Source organism: Schistocerca americana, chromosome 7, assembly GCF_021461395.2.
Source record: "Schistocerca americana isolate TAMUIC-IGC-003095 chromosome 7, iqSchAmer2.1, whole genome shotgun sequence".
Taxonomy (NCBI): Eukaryota; Metazoa; Arthropoda; class Insecta; order Orthoptera; family Acrididae; genus Schistocerca; species Schistocerca americana.
This window is the reverse complement of record NC_060125.1, coordinates 389,334,233-389,353,218: the sequence shown is the minus strand read 5'-3', so window position 1 is coordinate 389,353,218 and position 18,986 is coordinate 389,334,233. Positions and strand designations below refer to the sequence as shown.

The following is an 18,986-nucleotide window of genomic DNA, read 5'->3' as shown; positions in this document are numbered from 1 at the left end:
CTGGATATCAGAAAAAGCTTACATCTGCTTCCCACAATATGTCGTATTTCACTTTTCAGCCAACCATGCCTTCTCCACAAGCGAGTTTGGTTCTCTTACTCCAGAATTTATTCATGTTATCGAATGGCAGCCGCTCTTACTGTTTCTTAACGGAGTCAACACTAATGAAATTAACTTAACACAACCTGGTGCGTGCAGTTCCATGTTTTTAAGCAAAAATGAGTTAGATAACCTCTTCTCTCATTCTACTTTAGAGATTTTATCTTTGCACAAACGTGGGCCAGCACTTCTCAGAATAGGGGCTTCCTACGTGGTGCGAGGTATTGTAATGCACGCTCCATGTCACGGTTAGCTCACGATGTGCCAGCGGACTCCCCACGTTAAAGACAGTACACAATAGCTTTCCACCGTTAAGGACACAAAATCGGATAGCGCCCCTCTATCGGAGTTTGTGCCGTACGCAATAAACTGGGCTCAACTCCTCCCTGGTTTCTGCTTTTGAATTAATTTAGATTGGTTCGGTTAATCATTTCAATAGTGTTTGGTAATGGTACGTGGCACTTACGACACAAACGGTTACGTATCACTTGGGTGTCGCGTAGTTTTGTTTACTTTTTTGTCATAACGGGATAAGGTACTGGAAGAGCATTCGAGACGAGTGTGAATGAAATTCTTGTCTGTCTACGAATATTTAGATTGATATGTTTTCCGCCAATCACTTAAGTAGGAATACTGAAAATGTTTGTATCAGCTTTAAACGATTGTATCCCTCATCTTTGACCAACTGCAATAGTTTACCTAACATTTGTCATTATTTACCTGTCGACGACAAGCCAAACTAAACGTTTTTGTTAGTATTTAATTCATTATGTTTTGTTATTTATCTGCTTATATTCCACATTTTGTGTGATTTTTATTTTTAGATATCTTTTGCGCTATGATTCTGTTTCAAGGAATAAGGAACCACGTACATAGTGGAACTCTTATCACCTACGGCTGCAATTTGCGTCCGTTTAAAGCATAGCACTGAGCTTGATTTTTTGTATCAGACACACCTACTCGGCTAGGCAAGCTTGCCGTTTCAACGTCAGGAATGAGGTGCTGTCTAAATTTGTAGTTGCACTTTGTGTCATACGTTAGGTATCATAAAGGAGCATATTTTATAAATGCTCCTTTCAACAATTTTTCAATCATGCACTGTGAAGATAACTGGAACCGAAAGGGCTAATCGTTAACCACAATAAGAAAGCGACAAAAGAGCAAAGCAAATAATTTTTTTCTGATTGATTGTATGCTGGGAATATCTAAGTATTTTACGTTTTATTATCTTTCTCCCAGAAATTAGTAGACTTCTCTTGTCATGAGGCGGAAAATTATCAACAGGACAGTAACGCACTGAAAAAATCGTACCATCAAGAAAGAGTTGTGCAACATAAACGAAACCTGGTAGGCGTGTTTATGCATCTGAAAGCTGATGTCTGATCAAATTCCGCGCCAGTCACATGAGAGTGGTGCTAGTAGTGCTACTATGAGGATGCAAATCAGGTTTGCTTTAAATACACGCTGCAAGGGTCGTGAGCGTTTATTACCTTTGTGATTGGACGTGGTGAGTTGATATTAGTCAAGAACGCCTTTAATGCGACAAAGACACCATCATCAACACCTCACTGAGTTTGAATGTGATCGTGTAATAGGCCTACGAGAAGCTGGATGTTCCTTCTACTATAACGCAGAAAGACATGGTAGGAATGTAGCTATTGTACATGATCCCTGGCAGCGGTGGTCCCGGGAATGTACTGTTGCAAGTACACCAGGCTCCGGATGACCACGTGACACTACCGATAAGTGAAGACCGTCGTATACGGCGAATGGCTCTGTCGCATCGTACTGCATTTGTAGCAGCGATCTGAGAAGTAGTCGGCACTACAGTGACACAACGAACAGTTACAAATCGGTTAGTTGAAGGACAGCTCCGAACCAGACGCCCCGTTGCCTTCCACTGACCCGATATTTGCTACATCGGTAGTGCATAGCCAGAGCTCTTTGGAGGGCAGGTGGAGGTCTGTTGTGTTTTCTGATGAAATATGGTTGTGCTCGGTGCCAGTGATGGCCGTGTGTGGATTAGAAAGAGATCAATTGAGGGCCAGCAACCAACCTATCTGCGAGCTAGGCACACTGCACGTACACTTGGAGTTATGATGGAGCACTCTACCGTTATCCCACGCACCCTGACTGCATATTTGTACGTCACATTGGTGATTAGACCTGTTGTGTTGCCATTCATTAACAGCCTTCAAGGGGATGATTTCCAACAGGATAACAATCGCCCACATACCGCTGTTATAAACAGACATCGTCTACAGATTGTCGACATGTTGCCTTGGCCTAATCAATCACCAGATCTGTCTCCAGTCGAGCTCATATGGAACATCATCGGACAACAACTCCAGCGTCATTCACAATCAATACCAACCGTTCTTGTATTGACCGACCAAATGCAACAGGCACGGAAATCTATCCCACAAACTGACATCCGACACCTGTACAACACAATTCATGCACTTTTGCATGCTTGCATTTAACAATCTTGCGGTTACATCTGTTATTAATGTACCAACATTTCACATTTGTAACAGTTTATCCCGCACTTACGTTAACCTGGGATCTAGGACTGTTAGTCACTTAAATATGTTACGTAGACAAATGTATTTCCGAAATTTCATTACTGTACATTTATCATTTTTTGATGTTGCGATTTTTTTCCGTCAGTATAGTGAAGAAAATCTGGAGTGTTCTAGATGTCCGAACGATGACGTGAAAGTAGCATGTCTATGTGTGTCATCCACACCAGCACGATTGCCTTGCCTATGGTCTAATTTTATCTTAAATTGTGAACAGCTCTTTGAGTTACTAATATTTATCTTCATGAAAATATAATTACTGCTGATGTTGGAAGAATTCATGAACTATTCATATTTAAAATCGATTTTCCGCAGCGAGTGACCTCCATTCTGAATAAACACCTGATAAAGTACGTAAACACTGATATAAACAGGCTGTTATCGATTGCGGTAAATGGCGATAAGACAGTCTGTTCCGTTGAAAAATGCAAGAAGCTGTGCAAAAGTAGCCGTGGACTTTCTGCGAAAGATAACAAAATACAAAAATCAAAAAGTTATAGTGAGATCCACATACACACACTGTCTAACTTCTCCGCTCTATTTACGATTGTCCCCGAATCTCTTATGGCAGCACGGGACGAACTTCACCAGAGAAAACAATTTGCCTACTTAATATTTCAGCTAGCTGCGCAAAAGTAGACTTCAACCTCTCAGTATTTAAAAACGGTGAAAACCGAGACTTTTCTTTGATTCCAAGTGATAACCTAAGGGGATTGTTTGGCCAGTTCCCGGCCAATGTACCGTACGGTGTGGTCAGTATGATGTGAGATCGTGCACCTTAGTGAATCAAAAAAGTATCAACTCTTTATTTTTCTCATCATATGTTCTTAAGAGTACTTCTAAGTTTCTTAATTGTTTGACGGTTCATTTCGTACGTTGTTAATTATCCCAGTGCACTATTCTGGTCACAAAATAACGTTGCCGCTGATATGGGGAGAGACCTTATGTCTCGACTGTGCAGAATGAGACTGAAGTCGCAATATTAGTCAGATATCGTTATACTATAAGCGTCCTAGGATTAAACAGCTGCCGAGCAAGACGTCTCTGTGGTGAAGACACTGGGCACAGGGAGAGTATGATTCGAATCTACGTCAGGGTAATCAGTCAGTGACACCGGTGATTTCTTCTCACGTTCTTGTCCGACTAATGACCATGATATCTAAGATACAAACATAATCACCTTACAACAACACTCAAGGTATAGGGAAAGATATTCAGGTTCCCTTCGATGCCATTCATTCACAGGCATTGAGGTTATTTCCAAAGTTACTATGTGAGGGCACTGTAAAAGTGTTTAGATTGACATACAGATGGAGTAGATATGAATGAAATTTCAGTTTTATTTTATGTGCAGGTACAGAGATTAAAATAGTCTTGATGTGTGTCTTTCGTTCAAAGCATAAAACAGTATTACTGTACCGACGTAATTTTTTTTATTTTGTATTTTACATCGACAGCTGAAGACATATACAATGGTGGCAAATGTTTATATAGGGTTTGGGCAGCTGAATTCAAAGTGGCCGCGCTTCTTTTGATAATAATCGACGAGAATGACAAACGAAAACTGTAACCACAGAAGAAAAGTCCTCTGGTTGGTATTGGAGAAACCACAATTGAAGCTTATGCTAAAGCTCACATACAGGCTTATCAGCAGAACGATTACAGTATCATTGCAACGATTCAATTTTTATTTACAAAGACCGGTTTTGAATCGCCCAGCTATTCATCAAATAGTACACGCACTTAATTAATGTTTGGAACATTGTTGTAGTCGCGTAACTGTTGCAATACAGAAAAACGAAACATATAAGGAGCGCTTTCTGGTTGCTGTAACTGTTTGTCATTCTGCACGTAGACGCACATTCAAGACTATGCGAAGTCATTTACTGTTTTCTGGTGGACTAGTTTGATACTAGCAAGGAATATTGGAGTAACTGTCTCACAAAATGTTCGCTTACGAACTTTCGACATCATACAAGGATACCTGTGAGTTCTTAGGATTTTGTTTAAGGCCCAGGTGTTTTTGCACAAGGCAATACGGATCATAGCTATTTTCACTCCGGTTACGGCAACAGAAATGATCTTAAATGATCTTAGGGCTGGAACTTCAATACAACCGGAAGACATCTGCATGTAAATAGTTGGTAGAAGAGCTCAACGTGGATTGAATATCTTTGATATACAGTGACAGTAGTCGTAAAGCAATGGGGGTCCAGAGAGCACATGTTTCCACGATTAATTTTCTGGCCAACAGACGACTCACAATAGCCCCTTAAGAGGCAACCATTTTTTATTCATGGGTGTAGGATAATCACTGCGGAGAGATATTATTGTGTGGCCACTATTTTTGTGACACACTTCGTACCCCAAGGTATATGTTTCCCCATAACTACAACTTAAGGTGTTCAGATAGTAATTTTGGGCTTGGTAAATGGAGAGGAGGAAAATAACTACGAAGTCGCCTGCGTTTGCCAACATCTTCTTGTACGACTTATTTGGAAGCCACGTAATTGGAAAACGTCGACTTACCTTCACGCTTAACGAAGAATGCTACGTAGGCAGACCCAATGAAGGGCAGAGGTACGAGACCAGGAAGCTTCTCGAACTCTCTCCAGAACAGTTTCCTGGAGATGATGCTCGCAGAGACTGCGATCACAAAGACCGCTATCAGCAAAGCCGTTACGTCCAGCATCTCGCGAAGGAAGTTACTGCCAGCAACCTTCGCGCGTACTGACTGGTACGATGCAGACCGGCTCTTTTCAAGGCTGTGCGCGGTCGACCTCTGTACTATATCAAGCGCCACGCCAACAGGCAGTTGACAATGACGTTGCGTTCTGCAGGCGGTGTTTACAAAACACGAGCTCCCGCCACTGATGCAGTACACGCTGAGAAGTTAGGATGCTCGGTAATTTACAACTGCAGAAAGACTGTTTTTTTGACCCTATTTCACAATGTACTGCCTCAGAAAAACTGAGAAGTCCTTGTATTATTTATAATCTGGGATACAAAAATTAAGTTTGTCATGGATATTTCTTTTTTGTTCAAATAGCTTACGGGAAAGCAGCCAGGTGACGTCGTCGACCACCGCCGGTATTTCGAGCGGAGGACACCCTGCCATTTTCAAGGCAAAAATGCAGCAAGTAACCGCTGTGTAAGGGAATTTAAATAAGGTTTCCAGAGAAACACTAGCGCGATCACAGACCAAAGATGACCGACGTCAGAAGTTGTCGATAGTAAAATTAACTATCAACGGGTGAGGTAAATTGGAAATTTGTGGTAAGGACTATGGGACCAAACTACTGAGGTCATCGGTCCCTAGGCTTACACACCAATTAATCTAACTTACGCTAAGGACAACACACACACACCCATGCCCGAGGGAGGACTCGAACCTCCGACGGGGGGGGGGAAGTCGCGCGAACTGGCAAGACGCCTGAGACCGCACGGCTACCCCGCGTGGCAACGGGTGAGGTAGCATAAACTATGTCCCTCTGTTTTTTGACGAGGAAGAGAGCAGGATTCTATGCAGAATTTAAAAAAAAGCGCCATCTCTATCGATAAGATTACTTACTAATTAAATTTCAACAGCTTCCTTAATAACACTATGCATTTATCTCGGAGTGCAACCCAGAATCCCTGTATTGCTATGTTCTATACGACAGGTGCCAAGACAATGGTCCGCAATGACGCATTTGATCGGCTGTTGTGAGTGTGTGTGACGTTTAGGCTCAGTATACCGGTCCTCCATAGTCCCGACAGTGGAGAATATATGACATGCAGCAACTGCAAGGAATACGGTAGACAACGCCTTACGCAAACAAAGACCATCCTTTACGGAACTTAAAAGAACCTGATCTTAGATGGTGGTCGAAAAACACACTTAATACAATTTTCTTACATTTCTCCGCAAAATACGATATATCCTATTTGAAATACTCCCTGCATAAGGCAAAAAGGCAGTAGACTTTGGTGCCACCTCGCTATCAGTCACCCTGTGCACAGTTGGTCGACAGCCCAAGGCACGTCTGATCCATCTTTCGCTATAACAATTCTGACGAAAGGCGGCTTGGAGATGGGCTAACTGAGCTGACAAACTCTGAGGGTCCAAGATGACATGGACCCTGTGAATCAAGGGTCGAAGTACCCTTTCACGTTGAGCCGGATGATGACAACTATCAGCCAGAAGATACAAGTCAGTGTGAGTAGGCTTCCTATAAACGGCATATCCCAACGTACCATCCACCTTCATCCTGATCAACACATCAAAGAAGGGAAGACAGTTATCCTTTTCCATCTCCATCGTTAAACGAATATTCGGGTGGATTGAATTCAGGTGTACTAAAAACGCGTTGAAATTCTGACGGCCATGATGCCAAACAACGAAAGTGTCGTCTTCATATCTGGGAAACACGCAGGTTTCAAAGCCACCGACTCCAAGGCACATTCCTCGAAATCTTCAATAAACAAATTTGGAATAATAAGTGAGAAAGAGCTTCCCATCGCAACTCTGTCTGCTCGTAAAATAAATATAAATGTCGTGTGACGAGGGCCTCCCGTCGAGCAGACAGTTCGCCGGGTGCAAGTCTTTTGATTTGAAGCCACTTCGGCAACTTGCACGTCGATGGGGATGGAATGATGGTTATTAGGACAACTTAACACCCAGTCCCTGAGCGGAGAAAATCTGCGACACAACCGGGAATCGAACCCGGGCCCGTTAGGATTGACCACCCAGCTACCGGGGGCGGACTGTCTGCTCCTAATGGCTACTGAATAAAAAGTGACTGGAGTCAACATATGTCGAAATAAGTTCGTTATTTCACCACCATACCTATCCCCAATCAATCTTAACAAATGAGACAGAGGAACACGAGTGAAGAGAGAGACCACATCAGAACTTGCTTGAACATCAGAGTCATTCAAACGCACTCCCTCCAGTCGACGTAAGAAATCTGCAAAATTCTTAGCGTGGTGCACACGCCGACCTACTATAAGGTTCAACAGAGTAGCAATGTGTTTTGCTACGCGATATGTCGGAGCACCAATGTTGCAATCGGACGAAGAGGAATACCTTCGTTGTGGACGTCAGGGAGAACATGTAACCTAAAGGGAACAACACAATAACAATTAAGACTTTTGACAGTATCGTGCGATAGGCAACTTTTCTTCCGGAGGCTGTCAGTCTTTCTCTCAACACTTCTTGTGTGGTCAGCACTGATTCTGCGATTCGCTGACTCAGACAGTAAACAATCCATCTTTTGACTGTAATTCTGCCTGTCCAAAACAACGGTAGCATTGTCCTTGTTCGCAAATAAAATAATAATATCCGGATATATCATCGGTTGTAGACGACGTCACCCGGCTGCGGTCCCGTAAGTTATTTCAATATTATGTATGCCGGGAGAAATTGAGATCTCACTTTCTCTTATTTTCATTTCATCCTGTTCATGGGCTATAGGGCAGAGGAAGGTCGGGTACTGTAGGACACGTAAACTTATTTGACATTTTTTCTGGTGTTTGTATTGGTACATTCTTCACGTTAAACAATATTGTGATAGGCAACTTGACTGATTTATAGGGTTCGATGTCATAAGAATGTACCTTCCTTGACTTTTTAAATATTTTTTCTACCTTTTCACTTCTGTCGTTTAAATTTTTGGCGGGTTGTATCGGACATAAACTGTAGTGTGTAAAAGAGTCATATTTGTAGCAAAAACGTTTCAGTTCTATCGTAAATAGTCATAAACTTGAAAGCGCCCCTCAGATCACGTAGTCTGTTAAAGAATTTTTCCACTTGTTCCTTTGTGAAGCCTGCTGACCGTTGCAAACTCGTGGATTCAGCTGTTCTCAGTCTTCAAGTATTTTCATAAAATCCTAGTAAAAGTCTTTACTCCGTTTCATCTTCTCCTTCTTGAACCGATGCTTTATTTTCGGTTGCTCTGCTTATTTGTTCACTAGATTTAATACGTTTCTTTTGTACACTAGATCCAATATCATGTCTTCATTCAAACGAATAAGCTGGCTGTATAAATATTGAAGCTGATCGTGCAGTTATGTTTCTCTTCCGTCACAGTTCTTCCTCAGAAATAACTTATTATCCCATAAAACAGTTTTATTTTTCGGTAAAGCTTTGAATCTATGACCTAACGTACTTCTTGCAACTGAATTTCTCATTCGCTTCCCTGACCGTATTTCAAGACGACCGACATTTTCTACGGCTTCATTCACGATATTTTCATTCCGTTTACATCATGACGTCTCCTTCATTCACTGTTAAAGAGAAAAAGTACAAATTTAAACCTTCATGCTATCTGTTTTTTCTGGTACCAGTCGAAATTGCTTTGTCTGATACAACCCGAGCCTACTCGGGTGGTAGCATAACACTGCCATTTTTATGACTTGTCCCAGCGTGCAGCAGAGAGTTTAATAACAGTTGTGTCTAAAGACACCATAAAAATGCAGTATTGCTAGCAAATCACAGTCCTGTATAGTGAAGTTTGTGTACCGCAAAACTCAGCAGGAACAGACAACTTGTTGACACTCAGAAAAGCACCATTGTTTTTTATTCGTAATCATGTGAGTGGTCTCTCCGTAATTCAAACTGCAGTGGCGGGGCAGGTGCTGTCACTGGCGACAGAGTTTAGAAACAGGTCCTGTCCAACACCATCTGCAGTCCGTTACTACCCGACCTTTCACTACATGTAATAATTTTTAAAAACATTATTCCTTCGAAATCCTGTTTTTTTTTCGGAAAAAAATGCGACACTTTGAAGGACGAGATCACTTTACTGATAAGCGATATGACAGGCAGTTCATCATTGTGAACGTGTGTAGTAACAAATTTGTAGTAAATGGAACACACATGTCACAGTAAACGGTCACATCAAAACACAGCTAGACCGCAGGAGTGTACTCTCTGATGTCAACCAGTGCCGTATTAAGACAGGCATCAAACTTCAGGATATAAAATAAAATAGCACTAAACATATTTTTTTCGATTTAATTTGGGCAGATTTATAGATAACAGTAGTCAAACCAACATCTCGTAGCAAATCACATTCTATGTTTATTAAGGTGAGGTTGTTCAGAAGTTATTGTCAAATAGTGTTCCTGAACTCATTTTTAATACATTTTAATATTGAAAAAGGATGTTCTCGACTGCAGTTGGTGATCATCGATTTGTAAATTTTGAAAACACGATTCTAATGAAGTTCTTCACCTAAGTATTTTTCCAAGTCATCTGGATAAGCACTGGATTTCTTATCATGATCTCTTCTGCTATTAAAGACTTAAATTTCCAAGGTCTCCCAAATACGATGGTCACTTGATGGCACGCTTCCATTCATTTAGTTCAAGGAGACAACACATCTTCAGTTAAGGCAATGAACACCTGAATTTCAAAATGTTGCCCAGGTGATCGATTTTCTCAAACTTCATGTGGCTTAGGAGAGCCACTGAAATGGTCCTACTTTGTATTTCGCTTGCTCTTACGTAGTTTTGAAGTATGTTGCTTACGTTCTTCACCGGTTGGCACTTTGGCTGTTGCTTCGCTATCTGAAAATGTGTACTGGACTGTGTGGACGTACCCGCGTAACGATTTATAGAGGCCGTATCTCGTATTAAGGTCTTGATCAGACGACTGCTGTAAAACATACACAAGTGCCTTCGCATCATTTGCTCGGGCCGACCACCTAGTGTCCGACAGTATTTTCAAAATCGGAATATGTGAATTTTTGACTTAGTATCTTTCAGCACTTTGTAAAGGCGATCCCGTCGAGGTAAAAGTGGAAAAAGATGCATAGAGACTTTCAACGAAGGCGAAGAGAAATAATGATTCTGTGCAGCATTCTGCAGCGCACTTGGCAACCAAACGTAATGAATGTGCAAAACAGGGAATGTATTCTGAATATTTATTTATATTCTTAATACGTGCTTGTGAGCCACTGTACTTCCCACTCATGTTGCTTTACCAACGACAATCTTTGATATCAAAGTCGTTTGCATTTAAAAAATCTGCTAAGTATTGGGCGAGTTGCTCAGCAGTATGGCCTTCCATATCCGAGAACTTTACAAAACTTTCCACTGGTGCACACGGCAGGACACAGCGCATTATCAGAGCCAGCAGGTCTACATGCGATACATCTGGCGAAGAATCCAATGAAACGGAATAACATTTCAATTTCTTAGTTTCACAAATAATATGAACCCGCATGCTTGATGCAATTAGATCGATAAATCCCTTGCATGAATATGTGTATGTTAGGCAAGAAAAAGTGTCAAATTTGGCTATTAATTCTGATAAACTTAAATGATTTCCATTGTTATATGATGTAATAATTTCGTCACTATCCAAAAACTCAAGGCCTCGTTCTGCTAAAAATTTATAACTGCAATTATTCCTTCTAAGAGTTTCCGCCGATACCTTTGTTTGGTCTCAATTAAATACATTACTATTGGTAATCAGTAGAACCCTACTGTAACTGATTGGTTTATTACGACTAGCACGGATGACAGACTAGAATTCTCCTGTACTTTTTGCGGTTTTGTCAACTTAGGACACATAATGTATGGTATGGGCAGCGCTCGCCTATTAATGAGCTAAAACTCTTACTACACACTGTAGGTTTGGACACCACAGTATTTTCCATTGAACGGTCAGCTTGTCAGATTCTTTTACACCTAGGTACGGGGCCCCCTAATGGGCGGGGCTAATAAGGCACTGATGCCAACTATCATAAAAATGACAAATGGCGTCCTGCTATATTGTCCCAAGCACTTTTATTGCTACACGGGAATGGTTCTTGCAGGCTTTCGATAAAGAGTAAGTTCCTGTTTCGTCATGCCCAATACGTGCTCAACTGGCGAGAGATCTGGTGATCTTACTGACCAGAACAGTTGTTGTACACCAAGAAGAGCACGTCGAACCGTGCCAGCCACACGTGGACGTGCACTTACCTGCTGAATAAGTACATCAACTTTCTGTCGAAAAAGCAGCAGTAACGTCTGTGCAATGTAGTGGGCACTGATTACAATACGCTGCAGGAACATCAAATGTGATCGCGACTTGTAACTGATGAACCCCGACGTGACGAAGCCTGGGATGGTACCCGTGTGTCGAAGGAACAGGCAGCTCATCAGGTCTACGCCATGCACGTGTACGTCCGTCACTCGGACACAGACAAAACTTACTCTCGCCACTGACGAGAACAGAGCGCCAGTCCATTGTTCAGTCGACTTTTTCATGACACCAGTGTAGCCTCGCTTAGTGGTGTCTTGGTGTCAGTGGAATCCTGGTCAGAGGCACACGTGATCTTTTAGTCCTGCCGCAACAGACGGTTCCACTCGTCGCTGGTGACACAACATGTGCTCCAATTTCGTCCCTGCATGATGTTCGGTTGGCCACCGCTGCTCACATAACGCGTCGAACTTCGATATATTGTGCCCAGCATGTGCAGCAGCCCTGTGATGCGTCAATCCGCCTATCCGCAGGCCCACAGTGCGACGCCGTCGTTCAACAATCATATGTGCTCGTCGGCGGCTCATGGTTGTACCGTAGAATTAATGTTGCAGGCGCTATTTAGCTCTAAAGTCAGTGCAGATGCTGACTGAAGGGTCAAAACGGAAGGTACACAGACAGGCCTCATGAGCACCATGTGATAGCCAATGACCATGACAAATGGATCACTAACATTACCCCTCAGTATCAACGTTTTATATCCCGTTGCCACTGAACACAGTCCTTGAGGGTATAGCATTTTTTTCCGGAAGTGTAAGAGAGGCCATGTTTTCACACTCTTAGCCGGCCGCTGTGGCCGAGCGGTTCTAGGCGTTTCAGTCCGGAACAACGCTGCTGCTACGGTCGCAGGTTCGAATCCTGCCTCGGGCATGGATGTGTGTGATGTCCTTAGGTTAGAAGGTTTAAGTAGTTCTAAGTTATAGGGGACTGATGACCTCAGATGTTAAGTCCCATAGTGCTTAGAGCCATTTGAACCATTTTTCACACTCTTATTGTGCAATGGGCTTGGGAATAACTATACTGTTCGGTGGATACTAGTTTTAATACAAATACTTCACCTAATAGGCTCCGTATTGACGCACAGTCTGCTCACTATAAGTTGCTGCCCTTCATGTAGTTCCGAATAAAGGCGACGGCTGGATGTCAGGTCTGTAAATTTAGATCCAAGTTTAATGGCTGGTTCTTTTCTCGGTTTTCTTCTATCAGCAGCCCAGCTCCTCTAATGACTTGGCGCAATTTCAGCAAAACGGCGTTGTAGGTCCATCTTGAAAGAAAACACTTTTGTTTTCTATTTATTTATTCCGAAACTAATTTCAGTATCACCATCACAAGTTGGTTCTTCAATTCTAGAACGTACAAAAATATAGCATAGTTATAAACGTGATAAAACACTTCTACATTTGTATTATTTGGTTCCAAATATTGTATTCTATGCATAGTTTCATAATACGTTATTTACTTAAAATCAGCCATACAGCATTAGAGCGTGATCGTGCGTCATGAAACTTCCCGTAGTGCATAGTTATAAGAGAACTGTGTACTACTGATCGGTGGTTGGTTCTGTGTGATGAAGATGTCACTGGGTCAGGGTCGGATTTTCGAGAACGTGTCATGTTCTGTCGTCTAGAAACACATCATCTTCATCATGTAATATCTTATAAGAATAGAGCGCCCCACTGTCTGTTATTACTATGTCTACAGGAAGGATGAGACCACAGCCCTTTGGTGCAGCCAAAGTTGATTCGACAATGAGGTAAAACTCCACCTGGGTGGCGAACACCAATTGTGACGTTAGAGTAGAACGTCTGGATGCGCCGCACACGGACTTCTGTAACATTATGGTCACGAAGCGTTTCCCCAATGAATTTAATAGTGACCTGTCCTCGAAGTGCACAGATACCTGGTCTAATGACTGGTTCTTTCCTTAGTGTTTGGCTGTCATATGTTTCATTATATTTCATTGGCAAAGTAATAATTCAATTCTTTATTCAAATCAATAAGGAGGATCGAGGACGACACTTTAGGTACTACAACATCCTATGCAGCTCCTGTAACGGGTACAAAAATACAAATTTTGGAAGAAGGAGAGTAGTAGAAAAGACGTGTAGCTGATTCAGTACCGCACAGTTGTAACTGTCACAGCCGTGACATTATATTTAAACATATGAGATTACGTCACGAGAGGATGAAAAGGTAATGAAGATACTCACTCAAGTAGTACGTGAATGTTATTAATATATTTCAAATTTTAGTTTTAATGGTGTGCCAGTATATGCTTATTCCTGAAAAACCTACCGTTGACGTTTGATGTGTTAGCGGCCGAAACGGTGCCCCTTTGCAGAAAGTAATGTGTCAAATTCAAGTTGTGAGTGCTTTGAACACGGATGCGAAATGGCTCCCCGAGCCATATATATTGGTTAGCAACGATAGGGCTGGTCGGAATAACTGCTCATCGTAGCGGTATACTGAGACCATGGATAAGCACCCTGGAAAGAACAAGTCATCCCGGGGGACGTCACTTTAATACCGAGTAACTTAGTCTCTCTCCGTGGTAATGGTCTCAAATCGACAAGGAAGAGTGGCAACAAGTCCAGGCATGGCATATCCAGCTGAAGCCATTTAGTGATTAATAGATCCCTTCGTGATGATTGCTATGTTTCATCTGATGTTCCTAACAGTCTCACCAAATCCAGTGGAATTAAGATCGAGCTATTTGGCAGGACATTCGAGATATACTGCCGCAGCAGGAACGTATCGTTTTGGAAGAAAGGAATTCCCTCAACACACTCATCATGAACAGGTAGAATAAATAGGTCTTTGTAAACATGACACTTTTCAGCGATGTATCACCAAACCGTGTAGGGCTCATAGATCCTGTATCATCGTCCGGTCCCTTACAAAGACGGAGTACTTAATTGTCTGACTAACAGTACACTCTAAGAAAAAAAAATAAGACACACCACGAAGAAATTATTCGAATAACACGGAAAATAATATACGTGACGTCCATGCACGGATAAACAAATGACTACAATTTCAGAAAAATTGGCTAATTAGATGTGTCATTCAAGAGAAGGAGCTTCACAGAGTGAGCGAGCCAGTAACGTATTGGTCGTTCTCTGGCTCCTATACAAGCAGTTATTCGCCTTGACGTTGATTGATAGAGTTGCTGGATGTCCTCCTGAGGAGTATCGTACCAGTTCTGTGTAACCGGCTCGTTAGATCGTCAAAATACCGCACTGGTTGGAGCACCCTGACCATAATTCTCCACTCTCACTTGGGAAGAGATCTGGCTGTCGTGCTGGCCAAGGTGGGCTTTGGCAAGCACAAAGACAAGCAGTAGAAGCTCTCGCCATGTGAGGACGGGCATTATCTTGCCACATGGCAGGTGTCGGTCAGATTGGTATCCAACTGCAGAAAGGGGCTTCTCCAGACACGTGTTAGCTGCTCATCGGGGCTCAGTTATAATCGAGACTCACCATTGAAGACAATTCTAATCCACTCAATGAGATTCCAGAGCGAAGACATGTCTGGAGACACCCTAGACATCGGTGCGATACCACTGTCGCCTGCCATACGGCCACACAACCGGGAATGATGGCGTGGGGTGCCACTTTTTTTTAATTCTTTTAAATTTTTTTAGCAGATCCTCTTTGGTTGTCATCCGTGGCACCCTTACAGCAGAGCGGTATGTCGACGATATTCTAAGTCCAGTTTCTTTCCCTTCATGGCAAGCCATCCCGGTCTTACTTTTCAGCAAGATAATACTACTCACCAGCACACACCTTGAGTTTCTACCGCTAGACTACGAGCTCACCAAACCCTACCTTGGTCAGCATGGTCGACGGATTTTCCTCCAGTTGGAGACGTTTGAAGCATTATGTGCAGGGCCCTCCAACCATCTTGGGATTTTGACGATCTAGCTCACCAGTTGGACAGAATTTGGCACGATATGTCCATGGACGACATCCAACAACTCTATTAATGCCAAGCCGAATAACTGCCTGCATAAGAGCCAGAGGAGCACCATTGTGTTATTGCCATGATCAGTTTGTGAAGCTTTTTCTCTTGAATAAGTCACCCAATTTGTCTAAAATTGTAATCATTTATTTTTCTGCACATGTACATCACGTCTACCGATTTCAGTCTGATTTGGATAATTCCTTCGTGGTGCACCGCTTTTTCTCCTAGACCCTGACAGCTGGGGTACATTGATTCCATCCTAGTGGGTACGGGGTGTCGGTAGGAAGAGCATCTGACCACCTCTTCGCATTAACCAAGCCAAATCCGATTGTAACAGTGCCGACTCTGCCAAAATTGCGGGACAATGGCTCAAGCAAAAGAAGAAGAAGAAGAAAAACAAGTGTATTTATAACCGCGGATTCACATAGGAGTCAAAATTATAAATCATAAGACAGTAATTGTGGCACAACTGCTTGAATATTTAACAAGTCAGATAACTAAATAGGCAAATTTCGCTATAATATTAATTTTTCAGACCTTCGGGATCCGCTAATGTGTTCCATAGATGCAAGAAGATCAAGTGTTTGTGGCTAATCAGTTTTAATGTCAGCGGAACGACGAGTTTGACAAAGTCACAAGATTAAATCAGCAAAGGACAGAGATGTTACATTCAAACTGGTGACGCAGACACACCACCACGGGAGGAGACGGTTTTTTCACAGGAGTCGCCATTGTGGAGCCAATGCAGAATAACCCAGCTAAGCGCCAGGGGGTCTTAGCCCAACCTCTCTGGTCAAAAACCATTGAAATGGTCAGTACTTCAACCCTCCCCCCCCCCCCCCCCACTTCCCCCTTAAAGTTGGTTACAGAAACTATTCCCTTCCAAAATAGGCACTGCTCTGTGTGAAACCACAGAGACCTGCTCTCCAAGCTTACTCAGTTGCAGATATCAGAAGTAGCCCATTCAGATGCAGGTTCGCAACGGTGTTGTTAAATCGTTTGTCCAGAAGTCGCCGCCATCTTCAGTTAACGGGAAGTAGCTTCCATTACTTTGGAAACGGTCACTTGTAAAAGTCAGGTCAGCGGAAATCCACTAGCGTCATGATAGGATGCACGCGCTTATCCCGACCGCTGTAATTAAGGCGTTCCCACCATACTTTCTAGCTGCCTGCACATCACTGAAAAATGCAGATGGGGTAAGAGTTCTCTCGCATACCACTCTTTGTATTCGAATATCCCGTCCCTCATGGTCAAAAACAATACCTCCTGTACCTGTCTCAAGATGGTTTCCATGTTTCACTGGTTAGGACTCTCTAGGAACTGGACGAATCTTTCTTTCGTATTTGATTGTTTTTCTCTTGCTACTTTTAATTCCTGCATAGAACTAGCTGTTCGACGAGTAATCCAGTATTAAAGACTGTTTTGATCCCATATTGTAACAAGACTACCTCGCATGCATAAGTTTTCTAAACGGTTAGTATATACTTCTTCTGCTGACTAGGGTTCCTCCTGATTGTCTGCCTCATTCCGTGGATGTACTGGACCAACTGATGTCCCATCTCTTGGGTGGTCTTGCGCGTAGTCGTTTCCCTTGCGGTCGACCATGTTTACAAATTTTAGCTCATCTTGAATGGTTCTTTCTTTCCACATGATCATTCCAATTTTTGTTTCTCGTCTTCACCCATTTATTTATATTTTGTGTTCCACACTCTTCCCCTATCGACACATTTGGTCCATTGTCCCTCATGGTTACTCCTTGGATATGTCTTCGTACCTACATTTCCGCTGCCATTAACTTTCTTTTTTTCTTCTTTTCCGTTTCTGCTGCGTATGTCAAAACAGGACGCATCAATGTTTTACATATTTTTATTTTCGTCTCTGTTATCAATATATACGTATTCCATTGATTTACTGCTTGTCTCTTACTTGTTTGTGACCTTCCCCTGTGCCATATTACATAATTTCCTCTAGTGCAAAAACATGCTGTAGGGTCAACCTCCGACGTTGCGATCGTCCGGGGACAGAAGATATGCAGATAAGATATTGTCAGATAAGATTTTGCTAGTCTCCCAATAGCGAAGTGGTAGGAGACAGCGAACTAATTCTATGTGTTTCTTCTGTTCTTTGACAAAATAAGTTACGTGCACGCCACAACATAGACACCGAGAATAACATCCACGTTAATATTCACGGTATCTTGGATGATTAGGCCAACTTTACGGTGAGGATGAATACCCCACAAAAAACCACTGAACCACTCTCTGCGGGTTAAACGCTGGCCGTCCTCTCGACATCTTTTATCACTTGAAAAGAGGCAAAACTCGGATTCATCGGATTACTCAGTGAACCTTTACGTGTCTGATGTTCAGTTTCCGTGTATTTTGGCCAACTGGAAACATGCAGCTTACGTGCCGAACAAAGAAACAGCACATAGTGTTGCGACTGATCGGGCTTCCACACGAGAAATTGGGACGACTTCACGATGGCTATAGTTGTCTTTCTCGGGAAAGATGACGTCTGTTTCAGCCTACTTTCCCACACTGTACTCGTGCGTGTTAATAATTAAACTTAATAAATGAATTACTCCTGGTGGTATTAATCAGAGGTTTAATTAATTTATAGGAACTAACTAGTTGGAAACTTCTTGAAATGATGAGCCGCAACAATGATTTGAACTTTTACTGAATAAAGTTTACTGTCATTAGAACAGATCATATAACTTCGGGGACTGGTGAAAGCTACAAACTCAGTTAAGTTGTTGAAAAGTGGCTCGAAACCCCAATACAGCGGCAGGCAAACTCGCTACATAAGTGTTCAATAAATTCATGAAAGCTGATAAATCGTCTGTTAAGTACGTAGCTGTTCACTGAAACGAATGAATCGCGGGATAATTCGCAACTATCACTCGACGCTAAACTAAACTAAATGCAGCCGGCCGAGGTGGCCGTGCGGTTAAAGGCGCTGCTGTCTGGAACCGCGAGACCGCTACGGTCGCAGGTTCGAATCCTGCCTCGGGCATGGATGTTTGTGATGTCCTTAGGTTAGTTAGGTTTAACTAGTTCTAAGTTCTAGGGGACTAATGACCTCAGCAGTTGAGGCCCATAGTGCTCAGAGCCATTTGAACCATTTTGAAACTAAATGCAGATAAGCCAAAAAATCCAGAATCCCTTCAGTCGAATCTAAGTTCAACTTCAGCGTTCAGAAAGTGTCCCAAATCCACTTTACATCCAAATCTCAAGTCAGAAGATCACCTCGTCGAAAATAAGCAGAGTCCAAAGTATGTCCACAAAACACTCACGCTAAATTATTCTAAGTCAAGCTACTGGGCC

The 18,986-nt window shown here is 42.5% G+C and overlaps 1 protein-coding gene across 1 annotated transcript in view; it reads right to left on the bottom strand.

Moving 5' to 3' along the window:
- Positions 1-5,395, bottom strand: part of LOC124622962 — a 246,818-nt gene extending 241,423 nt beyond the window's left edge. Inside the window, 1 exon segment of the mRNA XM_047148752.1 lies at positions 5,211-5,395. Coding sequence (XP_047004708.1) covers positions 5,211-5,373 — 163 coding nt within the window. The 5' untranslated portion in view covers positions 5,374-5,395.
- Between the last annotated feature and the right edge of the window lie 13,591 nt (positions 5,396-18,986).